General features: G+C 37.4%; 1 protein-coding gene across 6 annotated transcripts in view; it reads left to right on the top strand.

Annotated features, from left to right (window-relative positions):
• Positions 1 to 18,526, top strand: part of RABGAP1 (RAB GTPase activating protein 1) — a 161,680-nt gene that overhangs the window by 67,308 nt on the left and 75,846 nt on the right. For all 6 annotated transcript variants that reach the window (XR_006059090.1, XR_009599743.1, XM_042245725.1 and 3 more), the window contains 2 exons: positions 3,266 to 3,359; positions 7,357 to 7,507. Coding sequence is in view for 4 of the 6 variants with exons in the window: in XM_042245725.1 (XP_042101659.1) it covers positions 3,266 to 3,359; positions 7,357 to 7,507 (245 nt within the window). In the remaining 2 variants the exon portion in view is untranslated. The remainder of the gene's footprint in view (positions 1 to 3,265; positions 3,360 to 7,356; positions 7,508 to 18,526) is intronic.

Below are 18,526 nucleotides of genomic sequence, written 5' to 3'. Positions count from 1 at the left end.
CATGAGAGGTATGCATCTATGTGAGGTTCACAGGGAGTGTTCTGGAAATTCATAGGAGAGAATTCAGTTTTCATTGTGGAGTATGTGGTGGAGCACCATGACACTTTTTTAAGCTGGAACTTTTAAAGTGCAGGGAGAATTCAGAGATAAATGTGCTGGTTTGGGCACTTCTGGCTAAAAAATGTACATTAACAAAAGCATCAGGGTGATAGGCATGTTTGATTTGGGTAGAAGAAATATGTGTCCATGATTATATGTACTTTTTCCAAGTTTAGAGCAAGTGCTGACTTCCAAATTCCTGTTCTTCCCCATAATTTCTACTTTTCCTATAACTAATCAACTTAGGATCATTTATTGGCAGTGTTAATGGCCACCAGTTGCTAGATGCTTAGTGTGGTAGACACTTTATGAAGTAAAGTAATACTTTACTTATATAATTCACACAAATTCCTGAAAAATAAGACTTATTTTGAATATAAGGGAAGTGAGTTTGCCCAGTGTCACAACATTTAGAAGTTGGCAGGGAGGATTTTAATCCAGGTTTGTGAATTAGCAGTCTGAGCTCTATTGTGTTATCATATTCACATAAAGCATTTTGAAGTGCAAAGAAGGCACAATTGTTTTTGAAAAGTTAGCATACAATTTAGAGTCTCCTGCAGAAACAATTCCGATGGCACCCCACTCCAGTCCTCTTGCCTGGAAAATCCCATGGACGGCCTGGTAGGCTGCAGTCCATGGGGTCGCAAACAGTCGGGCAGGACTGAGCGACTTCACTTTCACTTTTCACTTTCCTGCATTGGAGAAGGACATGGCAACGCACTCCAGTGTTCTTGCCTGGAGAATCCCAGGGATGGGGGAGCCTGGTGGACTGCCGTCTATGGGGTCACACAGAGTTGGACACAACTGAAGCTACTTAGCAACAGCAGCAGAGACAATTTAAGTCATGTTTTAAGGCCAGGAAGGGTGAAATTGTTCCTACTGTTTGAGATTGACTGTATAACTGGATCTGGAGACTTGCAGTTTTCCTTTATGTCAACATTGCTTAAGATGCAGAGCAAATAAAAATTTACAGAACTTTCCTCCCTTTAAGACTTGGCAATGAAAAAAAAAAGCCAAAAGTTCAGAGAGACATACCATTTATTGTAAAACCAGAGACTGTTCAAATCTCCGTATTATAGATGTTAATCTACCAGTTAAAAAGAAATTTGGACCCAGCTAATAGATAACATTGGGACTGAGATGTAGTTCTAGTCTATAATAGGCATGGTGTTTTTAATATAATTGAGGGGATTCAGAAGGCCTCTACTGACAGCACTTAACTGGGGAGAGAGAAGGGCTCAGGGCAGGCGGCAGTCCATGGGAGAATCAAGATCATTAGAACACAAGCTCTGTAAAGGAAGAGTGTGTGTCCTTTTCTGCTCCATGTTGTTTCCGTGGTGTGTAGTCCAATTCCTGGTATATAATAAATGCTCAGTAAATATTGGCAAGATGAGTAGCCTTCTAGATCCATTTCCATAGTGAAAAGTTAATGATGAGACTGCAGCCATACCATTGTTTAATTCTGTCTAACCCAGTATACAAACCAAGGAAATTGGTCCTGCTGTGATGTTTGCTCCCTGAAAAGGAATGACTATAGTCCTCTAAAGAGCCTCCTTATCCATAGGCCATTTGTGCTCACAGGGCAGGAAGCCAGCAGTTATAAAGGGGAGGTGTTCAGAAGCAACATTCTGAACATACCTAAACAGTAGAAGAGAATTTTGTAAGATAAGCCTTCCTAATGTCTTTAAAGGAATTATCTCTTGTAAATTTTAATATGTTTTAAAATAGCTGCCATCACCCAAAGACATTGTGTTATATTGACATTTTTAAAGAGTGGAGAATTACTTGAGGCATTTAGAGTACGGCCAGCTCTGGAAAATAGTGAAGCAGAGGGACGTTATCTCAGTGCCCTTGAGCCTTTCTCTTTTCCTTATTCATCTGCAGAGGTCTCACTTATATTCAGTCTGTCTTCTTCCCGAACTCATTGTGAAAACTGCTGATAATGTTCAAGACATTATAATATAAAAAAGTTTAGTAATAAACATCCTGGATTTCTGAGCCTTTAAAATCAGTACTTTCAGATATACTGTCACTAAAGGGATGCCAATTCATGATGTAATCATCAAGAGATGTTAAGATCCAAACTTTTTTTTTAAGATACAAAGTTTTTAAAGGCAGGTTAAACAAAAACATTTAGAAACAGCATTGATTGACCTGACATGGAAACAAGTACTGTTTTACCCAACTAGTGCAGATGTCAGTTGGTAAAACCATTTTGGGAGGCAGCTTGTCATAAGTTTCAGAATCCTTAACAGCATGCGTTTTTTTTAACTCAGGAAGTTCCCTTCTGGCATATACCCAATAAAAGCATTGAGATTTGTTCATCCTAATACTATTTGTAGCAAAAAGTTGAAAACTCCCTAAGTGTCCAACAAAGAAGATTAAGTAAATCTTATTTTCCCACTACTTTCATTACACTTTTTTCAATTCTCTCATTCCTTTATCATCATCACATTTTTCATTGTCTTTAAATCTTATAATTCTTAAATTTGTATTCAGATTTACATTTCCTGATTACTTGAACAAAGTTTGAAATGATTCATCTTGGTCCTTCTTAAAAAATATTTTCATGCCTTCTGTTAATCCATGCCAGTATAGAAAATTTAGAAAGTCATAAAAACATAAAAGAGGAAAGAAAAGAATCATAGTTCTAAGATTTAGTTCTTACTTTAATTTTATGTGCACTTAATATTTTGCCAGATCATTATGTTAAAAAGTGTCAACACAAGTTTGGATTGTAAATGTATATCAAAATTTATTCAAATACTCTCTGCTTTTCTATTTTGGAAACTTATGTGCACGTGCTTTGTGCTTTTACCTGTTATACATAAGGCTGCTATATATTTTCATGTATGACATTGTTTGCTATGAAATAGGCAAGAGAACATACCATACTTTGAGTCCTATCATTTTATAGTCATATGGCTCTTTCTTCAGTTGACATTATATAGGCATATATGAAAAGCAAGAGAAAGAGTTTCAGCAACATTCCACCTAGGGCCATTTTTACTTTTCTTGTATTTATGACTATGCTAAGAGAGAAGTTACGATACTGTGTTCTGCTCCCAATGAAATCTTTCAAATTTGACTGTTACATTTCCAGGTCATTCTTCTGGCTAGCATAGCCACCTCTATTATCCTTTTTTGTGTGTTTTGTTTATTAAAGATAACGATGAGCCTCTCTTGAGTGGATCTGGTGATGTATCCAAAGAATGTGCAGAAAAAATTCTTGAAACTTGGGGAGAACTGTTGTCTAAATGGTAAGTTGTGATAGAATAATTCTCCTTTCCACCTGCAGTTCTTATGTTATGGGTAGGGAATTTTGCCAAACTTTTTTCAGTTTTGGAGCCAATATTAAAAACCTAAATATGAGGTTCACATTCGAGAATCTCTGTTGGTAGAGGTTTATAAGGGTAGTGAAGTCATGAAGATCTGAAATGAGCTTTCAAAATAATCAGAAACCTAGTAAATTCTCATTGCTGCAGAAATATTTATGCAAACATGGAATCCATGGAGAAAATAAATAAGGAAAGAAGTCATTTATATTGAAGTGGGTAGGAATTGCCGACTGGTTAAGATAATACACAGTAGTTAAGGCAATACACAGTAATCAGGAAAGTTTAGAAGATACTCACACGATGCATAGAACCATGATGGAGACTGCAGTGGGATTTTTCCCTATCTATTATATGCCTCAAGTGACAGAGCAGAATGTTACAAACATGGTATGTATTTATTGCTCTACCAATTACTAACACTTGTAAAATTCAGGAATTTCTCATCAGCTCAAGAGACAGTTTGATGACAGTGTTAAGCAATATCCTATAGATTGTCTAAAACGAGTACACTACTTTCAGGTAATTTATTAGTGAAATCAGAGACATTCTGGTAAATCAGGTTGGTGAGACGTTTATGTCGTTTCCTTTTCCCACTGTGTAGGATGCCAGTATATGCTGAAAAGAGCTGAACTTGAAAATAATCTGAGCAGTTTTCTGTTTCTGGCTTTCTGGTTCTTAGGGTTATCATACCAACTCCCCATGGACCTGTTACTTGGAGTCTGATTTTTCTCTGAAGTTTTAACTGGTGAAACCTTCACTCTGTTCTTAGTAAAATTGTGTCTCAGCATTAAAAAAAAAAAGGCATGCCCGCAAGGGATGGGACTACAAATGGGCATCATCTGCTTCTAGCACTCTCACAAAACTTTACACTTTCGGTAAAACACTCTCCAATTGGGAAATGTCAAATGTGTACAGGAGGAGAGTGCAAACCAAAGCATGGTTTGTCTTTACGCAAGTGGTTTTAATAAATGACCTCTGTAGAAGCCCCCCAGGGGAATAGTTCTCATTTATATTTTTATATTCCTTCAGCAATCAGGAGACAAACCTGCTGATGGCCCTCATCACAATATATTTTCAGTTCAGTGAATTTGGAGTGTTTGGACTGCTGCTGGCAGAAATTTCATCTGTATAAAAAGATTTCTGCTCTAAAATAGAAATGTAATTGAATCTTGACATGGGTTATATAATAGTGTATGTAAAATTATTTAGATACAGCATTTAGACTCTAAATGCTCTGTTTTATAAAATGAACCCACCAGCGTTTTATACAATTGCTTGGAATTTGTTTAGTCATCGGGCTTTGTTTATCCATTTTGTTATTCTTTTGATGAAATGATATCCTTATCTTACTCTTTCAAATACGTTAACTAACTTTCCATCTGTCTCACCTATCTTCAGAATGTTTATAACTGTTTTTTGCTGATTTCACTCATGTCTTTAGAAATAATAATAATACAGTTTCTCTTCTTCAGTTTATTTTGTCATTATTTTTTCATCATCATCGTATGTGTTTTACAATAGGAATCCTCACCGTGTCATGGAATTTTACAGCCTGGTAGACCTGGCTTCAGGTCCTACCTCTCCTGTTTCTAAGCTGTATGATCTTGGGCAGGTCACTTAACCCTTGAGAATCTGTCTTCATTTGCAAAATACAAGTCTGTAGAACCACCATGCAGGATTATTGTAGATTAAGAATAATAGATGTTGTAATGGTAGTAATCATAGTAAGAAGTAATAGATTTACTCTGTGCCCAGTACTGTGCTAAGTTACATGCTCTATTTCAACTATAATAACCTTATAAAATAGTATCCATTCTTATAGATGAGGAAACTGGCTGAGATTAAGTCAACAGTTCTAGTTAGTAAACAGCAGGTTCAGAATTTTTAACACATTCAGGTCTGATTCCAAAACTGGTTTATTTAACTCTACATTAGATTTTAGTGTCAGTGTTTATAATAAACATACCTTTGTGCTCTAATTCTCCAAGTTCGTTTTGATAAGAGTTTTAGTGGTTAAGAGAACTAATGTCAGTAATAAAATAGTTGGCTGAATTATTATCAGTGACAAAGTTATTCTGAAAATGATTTTACCAATATAAATCAAGCTTGTGTTATCAAATAATTCTAGGGTTAGTTTTTTTAAGAACCAAATATAAATATTTAGGGTTTGTGGCCAATAGACTCTGTTGCACCTACTCACCTCTGCTGTTGCAGTGTGAAAGCAGCCATAGACATACATAAATAAAAATGGTTTGTGTCTCAGTAAGAGCTGGTTTACAGACACACATGGTGAGGCACATTTGCCCCATAGGCCATAGTGTGCCGATCCTTGGATTAGATAACGGAACTACTTTAGTCCTTTCTACTTCCAGCTCTTCAACTTATATGTATATATTCCCCTCCCCTCCCCCCAAAGCAAAGCCAAAACTGTGTTAAACTGTCTGTAGCTTTTGTATTATGGTGCTAGCATCATCACAGATTTAACAACTTTTAAATGTACTGTGCTTCGTTCTGCTGGAGTTCTGGGAGAATTTTGAGGAAAGTCTCAAGACCTTTCTGTACAATATTTTGATAGTGATCATTTTGTACCAGTTAAGTGAAGTCGCTCAGTCGTGTCCAACTCTTTGGGACCCCATGGATGGTAGCCTACCAGGCTCTTCTGTCCATGGAATTTTCCAGGCCAGAGTACTGGAGTGGGTTGCCATTTCCTTCTCCAGGAGATCTTCCCGGCCCAGGGATCGAACCCATGTCTCCTGCATTGTAGGCAGACGCTTTACCATCTGAGCCACCAGGGAAGTCCTGGTAACTTGTGCTTAAATCTGATAGCCACAGAAATTCCTCCATGTCAGAATCTTGCTTTACTCAGTAATGGTGGCTCTCAAATCACAAAGCAACTATGATGTAACAGAGCATTCACTGAGCTTGAGTCTACCTCAGTCTCTTAATCAACGTCCCTGAGCTTCTTCCTCCATCTGTAGAACTGGAGATACTACCACATACCTCAAATGGTTGTTGTGAGGATCGAATAAAATTAAATGCAAAAGCACTTTGTAAGTTAATACCAATACTTCTAAAAATTCTTTTTCAAGATGTTTTATTTCCCCCAGTAAAAGTATTTTAGGGAATTCCCTGGCAGTCCAGTGATTAGGACTTTGGGCTTCTACTGCAGGAGGCAATGGGTTTGATTCCTGGTCTGGGAACTCTTGCCTGGAGAATTCCATGAACAGAATAGCCCAGCAGACTGCAGTCCACAAGGTCACAAAGAGTCGGCCACGACTGAGTGACTTTCATCATCATCTGAGAAATAAGATCCTGCATGCTACAGCCCCCCACTAAAGAGATGTCTTATTCCCCCCATTTTGTAGATGAAATAAATGAAGCTCCAACACTTTAGTAACTTGTTTTGATACTATAACAGTACGGTAGAAACTTTCATCCATCATAGTTATTAAAAAAAATTTATTTAAATCACCATAAAAACTGCTGAAAGCATTTATTTTTATATTTATTCTTACTTAGAACAAATGTTTACCTAAAACATAAAAATATACAGTTTACTTATCGATTTTGATGCAGAGCAGAGCTCTTATCTTTAGCTGTGTGTCCACTATCGAGAATTTTGCTTTGTTTTTCTTGCATAAGCCACAACCATAAAACCATAGTTTCCAGTTCTGATTTTTATTTTTATTTTAAATTAGACCAATAATTTAGAGATATGTAAGACTCAGTCTGACTTCAGAATTTTTTTCTCCACCCAATCTTTTACAGTTATATTGGCCATGTCTAGTTCTAGGCTTTTTTTCTTTATTAATGTTTTTTATTAAGTCTTTATATATAGTTTAGTTTAGCTTTCCTAAAAGTAACGCTCTTTTAAAAGCTCTGTCTTTTATGCACTTACAGCTTATGGCTTTGTTTTTAGGCATCTCAACTTGAGTGTGAGGCCAAAGCAGTTGTCATCCTTAGTAAGAAGCGGTGTTCCTGAAGCTCTTCGAGGAGAAGTCTGGCAGCTCCTAGCAGGTTGTCACAACAATGACCACCTGGTAGAAAAATACCGAATTCTCATCACTAAGGTAAGGGGATGATAATTCAGCTACAGCATTAGTTCTTTTAGAATTCTGTTATTAAAAGATTATTCTGTCTATTCACTTATCAAGAATTTTATGTAATTCCTTTAACATAAGAATAGAACTTTCAGACTTCTGGCTCATAGTTATTTCCAGTGTTAGCACAGAGGAGAAGGCATAGGTTTTCTTCCTTTCTTTTCACCTCAGAGGCAAAAGATGGCCTCTGCCCTTTGTGTATAGGTCAGTTGTGCTGTGCTATGTGTAAAAACTTTATTTATTTTAATCCTTTTCACACTTCCCAGAAATGTGCTCTTTGTAAGTAAAGGCCTAGTTCTATTTTTTTTTTTTTTTTTTACAATTGGAAGAACATGGTTCTATCTTCTTAAACCATATTCCCTTTCAGTTCATTCCTCTAAACTGAATTCTCAATTTTTATGGTATCCCCTTCTCAAGTTGATGAATTCCTCAAGGTTTTGCAAGTGAAGCAGCGCAGCTATTCTTTGTACAGGCATGCAAAAATTTAATTTTCTGCCAGGTTAGGCAGTGATTTGTGCCTTTTGCACCCATGTTACTGGTTTTAAGCTTTGCTTTTGTTTTCTGAAATTCTTGAAATCTTCATCTTTAGGAAGCAGTTTCTTTGATGGTATACAAATTCCAAACCTGAGTTATGAACGAACTGCTCAGAACTCTCAATAATACATGAGAATTTTTCAGTGTGACAGAGTAGTAGGACTTCTTTTAAAAATATATTAAAACCTTATGAGAAGTGAATAATATTGATACAAAACTACTGTTTTTTTTTTTAATACTTTGTATGTAAGTATAGAATTCGAACATGAAATCGGACCTTTCCTCACCAGAAAAATGACTTTTATTTGCTCAAAATATTTTTCCTCAAGAAAAATGTTCTCAAGAACTCATGTTCTGATTCCCTTTATTGTGTCAGTGTAGTCGTTTAACCCACTATATCGAGTGCCTATTACAGTTGCAGTGTTGGAGCTACGAAGTCAAACAAAAGCGGTTAACATGAGTTGTGTGGTGATCTGGAAAAGCACAGTAGAAACCATCAAAAGGAGTGACTGATTCCGCATGGGGGGGTAGGAAGAGTGTTTATCAGGAATATAATGTTTAAGATGGGTTTCAGAAGAGACCTTACCAGGCATGAAAGAGTGGCAGAGTGAGTGTTGGAAACATGGAAGAACAGGGTATGCGATGTGTGAGAGACTAGCAAAGGTACAGCTGGTTCATTTTTTTCTTTTGTTTGCACGTCCTGTTAGGTAATTGTAACATTTTGAAGTCCTTTGAAATGTTTGGCCAAAAAATTATTTCTTAAGTATTTTTGGTGTGGCTACTCATACAGATAATTTAAAGACATGAAATATTCTTTTTGTGGTTCCATGAAAATGGTGATACCTGTTTCTCAAAGAAGAACCTGGTAGTTAGATGATGTGTTAAAAAATCAGCTCTTAACAATATCTGATACATTTGATTAATGTTTTATATATGCTGGTGTCATGTGCTTTATATTTCACATTAAACTTACTGTCATGTGGATGGTAGAAACTAAAAAACTTTCTAAAAGAGGTATATTAAATTGCTGACATGTAATCAGGATGTATAAGTTATTTAACCATCATAATATTGATTGATGCTGTTTTGTTACATAGCTTAGATATAAGATATATATTGGCTATTATCTATAAAACTAGGTTTTTCTGTCTTCCTAGAAATAGTTATCACTGTAATTGACATTTTAAAATTTCCTCTAATTTTTTTTTTGAGTCATAAAACTCATATTTTTAAATTTATTTCTACAGCAAGCTGTGATTTACATAGGCTAAAATACACAAATTTACAGCTCAATGACATTTTACATATTAATATACTGCTCTGGGAAGAATATGTCCATCGCTTCAAAAAGTTATTTTTGTCCTTGTCTAGTTGTAACCACCCCTACTCCAGCCCTGAAAAACCAATACTGTGTTCTGACTTCTCTGTCCCTAGATTAGTTTTGATTGTTCTTGAACTTGATTTAAAAACAATGATGCAGTCTTGGAGCATGTACTTGTTTGTATCTGACTTTTTCTGCTCATCCGTTTTGGGAGTGTATCAGTAGTTTTTTTGTTTGTTTTTTTTTTTTAAGATTTTTAAAAATTCATTTTTGGCTGCACTGGGTCTTCGTTGCTGCATGCAGGCTTTCTCTAGTTGTGGTGAGTAGGGCTACTCTTCTGGTTGCGGTGCTTGGGCTTGTCGGTAGGGTGGCTTCTCATTATGGAGCATGGGATCTAGAGCACAGGCTCAGTAGTTGTGGCCCACCGGCTTAATTGGTCCAAGACACGTGGGATCTTCCTGGACCAGGAATCAAACCCACATCCCCTGCATTGGCAGACAGATTCTTAACCACTGAACCACCAGGGAAGTCCCAGTAGTTCGTTTTTTATTTGTTTTCATTTTTTTAGTTGCTGCAAATATTCCATTGTATGACTAAATCACACTTTAAAAAATGTATTCTGGTATTATAGATGTTTTGTTTCTTGTTTTAGCTTTTATAAAGTTGCTGTGAACATTCTTGCATATAACAGGTGCTATGATCTGAAGGTGTCCTTTAAAATTCATGTTGGAACTTAACCATTATACCAAGGTGATATTGAAAAGGTAGGGCCTTCGGGAGGTGACTCGATCATGAGGGCAGAATCCTCGTGCTAGGGTTAGCACCCTTATAAAAGAGTCAAGGGAAGCTCCCTCCTCACCTTCCACATGAGGACACAGCTAGAAGTTGGCAGTGTGCCACCCAGAAGGGAGCCTTCACCTGAGCCCAGCTGTGTAGCACCCTGATATTAGACTTGCAGCCTCCAGAATGGTGAGCAATGAAATTCTGCTGTCCATAAGCCATCCATTCTGTGGTATTTTGTCATAGAAACCCAGATAGACTAAATCAGTGCAATTTTTTATTCAGTCATTCTATTGCTAGGCATTTATTTTGTTTTCAGTTTCTAAATGATGTTTACTAAATGGCCTTACACATGTTCCAAATCTTTGACTTTTATGGAATAGTCTCAGTAGTGTGGTTACTGGGTCAGAGGGTAATACGTTTTTTAAACTTGCTATTTAATTTTTGTATTTAATTTACTTATATCCAGCTTGCTCCTCTGAAAGGCTGTGGCAGTTCATGGTTCCACCAACAATGTCGGAAAATGCCAATTAACCCATATCCCAGGCAGTATTTGATATCACTATAATTTTTGCTGTCAGTGGATATAAATGATGCCATTATGTCTTTAGTTTGCAATTCCCTGACTACAAGAAAACATGAGTGATTTGCTCTTCCATGAATTCTCTCTTTGTATTCTTTGTATATTTTTCTATTAATTGTAAGATGTCAGTTTGTGAGTACTTTATATGATTACCTATATTAATTCTTTGTAACTTCATTATACTTTTCTAGAATTTTAGATTTATATTGACTTTATAGTTTTATGCCATACAAAACATTTTCAATTTTTATGTAGAAAATTGCATCTTGGTTGAGGTTTATCCTACCCCGAGATTTTGTAAATGTACTTTCCAGCATTTCCTTGTGAGATTTTTATTGTATGTGTTACATTTGTACATCTTTAATCCATCTGGAGTTTATTTTTGTACATGGCATATGATAGCAGTCCAATTTTACTTTCTCCCAGATGGCTAACCAGTTGTGCTACTTCTATTTTCCTACTGAGTAGAACTACCATCTTTGTTATATCTTGAATTCTCATACACGCTGGGATTAATTTCTAGCTTGTTCAATTTGATGTTTATGTGTTCCTATATACCAGTATGGTTTTGGTTTTGGTTAGAGACTTTCAGTTATGTTCTATTATCTGGTAAAGCAAGTCTTTTTCTTCATTGTTTCCCAATACATATTTTTCTTACCTATTTTTGCATATGTAATTTTCCATATAAACTTTCAAGTCATTTTCTCCAGTCTCACCATCATCCTGTAAGGTTATATAAGGATTCTAGTTTGAATTACATTTAATTTATATATTAATTTAGGTTATAAGTTACATTGTTATAATATCTTTATATCTGGGAATATAGTATGTCTTTCCATTTGCCCAGATCTTATGTTTGTTAAGACTTCTTTCATATATGTTTTATTCTTCTTTAGTTAAATTTATTCCTAAGAATTATCTTAGAGTGTTCTTGCTATACCAAATGGAATATTTTTTTTTCTGATTTCCATTTCTAAATAGCTAATTGCTACAATAGAGAATAGACTTTTTTTAAATTCTCTATCCATGTACTTCTTGGTATTTTGGTGAATCCTCTTGTTTATACTAGCATCCTGTGAGATTTTCAGGTATATGATAATAACAAAAACAGTTTCACTTCTTTTTTCACTGTTTATGCAGGTTGCTAAATTTTCCTGTTTTTATATTTGATAGTGTTTAATGATGATGGTGATAAGTAGCATCACTATTGAGTTCCTGATTTTAATTAAAATGATCTTAGTTTTTCAGACTTCTGGAAAGCATGCTATTCAGTTGGGTTACTTTTTTTTTTGTAAGTACTTTTTATTTGATTTAAGTGATTTTATTCTATCCAGAGTTTGCTTTTTTTAATTAGGAATGTCTACTGAAATATCTACCAGCCTTCCCTGGTGGCTCAGATGGCAAAGAATCTGCCTGCAATGCAGGTGACCCAGGTTCTATCCCAGGGTCGAGAAGATCCCCTGGAGGAGAAAATGGCTAGCCACTCCAGTATTCTTACCTGGAGAATCCCATGGACACAGGAGCCTGAAAGGCTGCAGTCCGTGGGGTCTCAAAGAGTTGAACATGACTGAGTGACTAACGCACACACTGAAATTTTATGAAGGAATTTTTCAGCACTTAAATATGATTTTCTTTAATTTGTTGATGAAGTAGGTACATTATCAACATACAATAGTCTTCTTGATATTGAACTACCTTTGGCTTCATGGAATAAATTTCTGTAGACCAAATACTCCTCGATTCTTTGTTTTCTTTTCCCACTGGTCTTGATAGAGGGTTTCTCAACCATAGTTTCTAGTTAGAACTTGTCAGACACAGGGAGGGGAAACTAGTAAATAAGCCACTCATATGGCCTCACACATACAGTGTATGACATACAGTGTCAGACTTTATCTTTTGGGCTCCAAAATCACTGCAGATGGTGACTGCAGCCATGAAATTAAAAGACACTTACTCCTTAGAAGGAAAGTTATGACCAACCTAGATAGCATATTCAAAAGCAGAGACATTACTTTGCCAACAAAGGTCCGTCTAGTCAAGGCTATGGTTTCTCCAGTAGTCATGTATGGATGTGAGAGTTGGACTGTGAAGAAAGCTGAGCACCGAAGAATTGATGCTTTGGAACTGTGGTGCTGGAGAAGACTCTTTGAGAGTCCCTTGGACTGCAAGGAGACCCAACCAGTCCATTCTAAAGGAGATCAGTCCCGGGTGTTCTTTGGCAGGACTGATGCTAAAGCTGAAACTCCAGTACTTTGGCCACCTCATGCGAAGAGTTGACTCATTGGAAAAGCCCCTGATGCTGGGAGGGATTAGGGGCAGGAGGAGAAGGGGATGACAGAGGATGAGATGGCTGGATGGCATCACTGACTCGATGGACGTGAGTTTAAGTGAACTCCGGGAGTTGGTGATGGACAAGGAGGCCTGGCACGCTGCAGTTCATGGAATCGCAAAGAGTCGGACACTACTGAGCGACTAAACTGAGCTGAACTGATGGCCTCTCTTACTCCCAGCTGTAAGATTTACAGCTCCTTAGTTCTGATAAGTCAAATAAATTGGAATTTAGAATGGAGGAAAAATAGGGCACTTTCTGGTTTCCAACTTCCAGAAGCATCCTCTGGTCCTTCTTTCTTTTGGTTATTTTTCACCTTTTATATCAATAACTCTATTTTGTTTTGCTTAGTACCAGAAATTTACATCAAAAGGCTGCCTTAAAGGATTCTTTTAATAAGAGAATAATGAAATAGCAACTGAGTCTGATGTTTCTCTTTCCTTCCATTAGTCAGCTTTGTCTTCTCTGAAGTCTGTTTGCATTGTTTTCTCTAGTTATTTTAGTGGCATTTTGATGTGAATTTCAGGCTTTTATCCAGGACCTTAACTATTAGTAAGCCCAGATAATCAATATTTATGTTTCTGATTGTCCAGAGGAAGCCTTTGGACATTCTACCAGTCTGGAAAATTTTAATTTGAATATCTAATTATGATTTCATTATTTTACAGATTGTTCTAATTAAAAATCTTTCTAGTTAAGGATTCAATAAGGTTTAATGATGAGAACCTCCTCTTGATACTCAACAAAAAGGTAGCAAGTTAGCAAATAAAGCACTGACCATGAAGTTAGGAAGCCTGAGTACTAGTGTCAGCTCTGCCATTGGCTTATATGAACTCATATGAAGTTCTGCACCTGTGACTATTAATTTCCTTTTCTGTGAAATGAAGTTGCTGAAGTAAATGGTTGAGCTGCTTTTAAGCATTCTGGAAAAATGAAGTAGCATGTTTGAGACCTGCCCCCAAAATAGCCCGTGATTCTACTGTTTCACAATTCAATACCCTTGCTATCTGATTTTGTAAGGAAATAGATTGTCGGGGGACTTTTAGAACTTTTAAGCATTTTAAGAGGCAAATCATATATTCAGGTTTGGAAGGCAGTATGCAGAGTGATTTAGTCTGTCCGTCTAAAGGTAGATTGTCTTGATTCAAATGCTGGTTCTATATTTAGGCCATTGACGTTGGGTAATTTAGCATTAAAATTTTGTTTCCTGTCTGTAAAATAGTATAATAATAATAATATCTTATTTGTTGAGTTGTTAGTTTTATGTACTTAGTGCAGGAAAACACTTAATACAATACAATTCATAGTATAATCAATCTGATTTCAGTATTGACCCATCTGGTAATGTCCATGTGTAGAGTCTTCTCTTGTGTTGCTGCTGGAGGAGGGTGTTTGCTATGACCAGTGCCTTCTCTTGGCAAAACTATTAGCCTTTGACCTGGTTCACTTTGTACTCCAAGGCCAAATTTGCCTGTTACTCCAGGTAGCTCTTGACTTCCTACTTTTGCATTCCAGTCCCCTATAACAAAGAGGACATCTTTTTTGGATGTTAGTTCTAGAAGGTCCTGTAGGTCTTCATAGAACTGTTCAACTTCAGCTTCTTCAGCATTACTGGTTGGGGCATAGACTTGCATTACTGTGATATTGAATAGTTTGCCTTGGAAATGAACAGAGATCATTCTGTCGTTTTTGAGATTGCATCCAAGTACTGCATTTTGGACTCTTGTGAACTGTGATGGCTACTCCATTTCTTCTAAGGGATTCTTGCCCACAGTAGTAGATATAATGGTCATCTGAGTTAAATTCACCCATTTCAGTCCATTTTAGTTCGTTGATTCCTAAAATGTCATTGTTCACTCTTGCCATCTCCTGTTTGACCACCTCCAGTTTGCCTTGATTCATGGACCTAACATTCCAGGTTCCTATGCAGTATTGCTCTTAGAGCATCGGACCTTGCTTCCATCACCCATCACATCCACAACTGGGTGTTGCTTTTGCTTTGGCTCTGTCTCTTCATTCCTTCTGCAGCTATTTCTCCTCTCTTCTCCAGTAGCATATTGGTCACCTGCCAACGTGGGGAGTTCATCTTTCAGTGTCATAACTGTTTGCCTTTTCATACTGTTCACGGAGTTCTCAAGACAAGAGTGCTGAAGTGGTTTGCCATTCCCTTCTTCAGTAGACCACGTTTTGTCAGAACTTTCCACCATGACCCATCCGTCTTGGGTGGCCCTACACGGCATGGCTCATAGTTTCATTGAGCTAGACAAGGCTGTGGTCTGTGTGATCAGTTTGATTAGTTTTCTGTGATTGTGGTTTTCATTCTGTCTGCCCTCTGATGCGTAAAAGCTTCCTGATGGGAGAGACTGACTGAGGTGGAAACTGGGTCTTGTTCTGATGGGTGGGGCCAAGTTCAGTAAATCTTTACACGGGCGGGGCTGTGTTCCCTCCCTGTTGCTTGGCCTCAGGCCTCCTTGAAATGAAGTCGCTCAGTTGTGTCCGACTCTTTGCAGCCCCATAGACTGTAGCCTACCAGGCTCCATCCATGAGATTTTCCAGGCAACAATACTGGAGTGGGTTGCCATTCCTCCTCCTTACCTGAGGCCAAACTATGGTGAAGGTAATGAAGACAATGGCAACCTCCTTCAGAAGGTCCCATTCAGGCACTGCTGCCCTCAGTACCCCCAGCCCTGCAGCAGGCCTCCACTGACACTCATGGGCAAAAGTTGATGTTTTCCTGGAACTGTCTTGCTTTTTCAGTGATCCAGTGGATGTTGGCAGTTTGATCTCTGGTTCCTCTGCCTTTTCTAAGTCCAGCTTGAACATCTGGAAGTTCACGGTTCACGAATTGTTGAAGCCGGACCTGGAGAATTTTGAGCATTACTTTGCTAGCATGTGAAGTATGAAGTGAAGTCGCTCAGTCGTGTCCGACGCTTTGCGACCCCATGAACTATAGCCTACCAGGCTCCTCAGTCCATGGGATTTTCCAGGCAAGAGTACTGGAGTGGGTTGCCATTTCTTTCTCCAGGGGATCTTCCCGACCCAGGGATCGATCCTGGGTCTCCCGCATTGTAAGCATGTGAGATGAGTGCAATTGTGTGGTAGTTTGAACATTCTTTGGCATTGCCTTTCAGTGGGATGGGAATGAAAACTGACCTTTTCCAGTCCTGTGGCCATTGCTGAGTTTTCTAGATTTGCTGGCATATTGAGTGTACCACTTTCACAGCATCAACTTTTCAAATTTGAAATAGCTCAACTGGAATTTCATCACCTCCACTAGCTTTGTTAAATATTAACAATTTTACATAGTTCGTCAAGTTACATTGTCATTCTGTAAGGATTTGTCACTGAGGCCATCAGAGTCCATTATGAATAAATTGAGTACCAAGGACTGTCTGAAGGCATGTTGCAGTGATGACATTAGGCCAAATGGAGCTGAGCCCTATGAAGCAGGCGATTTAACCTGGCATCATCTGTTCAGCGTGGCTCTGGGAGGACATCATACAGCCAGGTTTTTGTTAGTTTTACCAAAAATGACATGTTATGTATTACTTCGGCTGTCTTTTTTATCTGATTATAAAAATAGCACATAGAAATTAGCAAATTCACAAAACAAAACCATAAAGAAAAAATCATTTGTAATCCCATTATCCAGTGAAATGTAAAATTGATTTTTAATGTATTTTCTTTCAGTCATATATAGAGAAGTATTCTTACTAAATACATCATGCAACTACATTATTTTAAAAGGGAAATGTATGGATGAATTTTTGTGAAGACATAGATTTATTGCTTTTCCTTATCATTAATAATTTCTCTCCTCTAAAAAAAGTTGTTTCTTTTAATCCAAAATAAAACATGTAACTCTTAACTGATTATTTTTATTTAGTTTCTAGTATGAATATTTTGAAGGCTTCCCCGGTGGCAGTGGTAAAGAATCCGCCTGCCAATGCGGGAGACGAAAAAGATGCGGGTTTGATCCTTGGAGTAGAAAATGTCAACCCGTTCCAGTATTCTTGCCTGGAGAATTCCATGGACAGAGGAGCCTGGTGGGCTTCAGTTCATGGGGTCACAGAGTCAGGACTCAACTGAGTGACTGAACACGTGGGCTCACATACCCACAAATATTTTGATTATAGCTGCTCCTAGAGTGGTTTTAGTAAAACAAACAAAATTAAAAGCACTACTGTTTTACTAATGGTATTGTAACAGCTTGTTGGTTTCGTTGCATTTTTATAACATTGTTAGTTCTTTAAAGCTATCAGTTAATGTAACAGCTGTTTTTATCCGCATAACTACCTAGCTGTACGCATGAGAAACCTGAGATGGAGTAAGAGAATGAGTTACAAGTAGGTAGAAAACTGTGGACTCTCAGCTTCGGCAAATGGTTTTTCCATTTTTTGAAATGTAAGTCTCAGAAATTCTTTTTTAAGTCAGTATTTATTAAGCACTCAAAACAGGGAGATCAGAAATAAAGTCTACATCAAATGTGGAGAGTAGTGAGCAATCTGGTTTGGCTGGAGGGCAAGGTATTTGGGGGATTTGGACTAGTGAGATCAGACTGGAAAGTCATTGGGAACCATAGACTCTTCTTGCATAATGGAGTTCATAGTAACCCTAATAAAGCATGTGCTGATGTATGAATAGATTAGAAAAGTGAACAAGAAGAGAAGTACAGAAAATATTTAATGATAGCCCCAAATATTAAAAACTAAAAGGGGAAATGAATTTGAGAACCATTTTAGAGATAGATTCCAAGATGTGAGTAAGAATGGTATATTAAGGGAGAGAGAGTGGTCAAGATGATTCCCGAGTTCATACCTGAGTGCCTGGGGAAATCTCAGGGAAAAAAAAGAGGTTTATTTGGTAGGAAAAATGTATTTAATTGTTGGATGTGCTATGGTTGAAGTCTCTATAAGACATCCAAGTAGAAGATGTGTGACCAGTAGGCAAATTGTGGATGGAAAAGAGAACTCAGGAGTGAAATCAGGTCTGGAGACATACAGAAGTTACCTGTCTGATGGGAATAATTTTTTTAATGCCATATCATCATTCCTTCTTGCCTGCGTATGTACTGTCTCAATGTATTTGAGGAATGCAGGGCAGCAGTGTATCCAAATGACTGTTGTTACCACCCTTAGAGCTAGGCAGTCACAGTGAGAGAGGGCACCTTAGGATTCAGAAGAGCCCAAGCCTCAAGCAGCACAGCGTGACTAGTGGGAAAACACAGACTATTTAGGAAGGCTGTTTGAGTTGTATGAGAATAAAGTAAAATTATATACCTCCTGTTTCTTAGATGTTGGTAAGCCTTTTATGTATACCATTTGCTTTATTTCTCAACAATCTCATGAAATAGAGTATGATCTTCATTTTGAAGGTGATGAAACTGAAGCCAAGAGAAGCTAGGTGATAATAGAGCAGGGAAGCAAGGACTTGAACCAGATG

This window comes from Ovis aries, chromosome 3 (assembly GCF_016772045.2).
Source record: "Ovis aries strain OAR_USU_Benz2616 breed Rambouillet chromosome 3, ARS-UI_Ramb_v3.0, whole genome shotgun sequence".
NCBI classification, from domain to species: domain Eukaryota; kingdom Metazoa; phylum Chordata; class Mammalia; order Artiodactyla; family Bovidae; genus Ovis; species Ovis aries.
The sequence above is the reverse complement of the archived record's forward strand: the minus strand, read 5'-3'. Positions and strand labels throughout refer to the sequence as shown.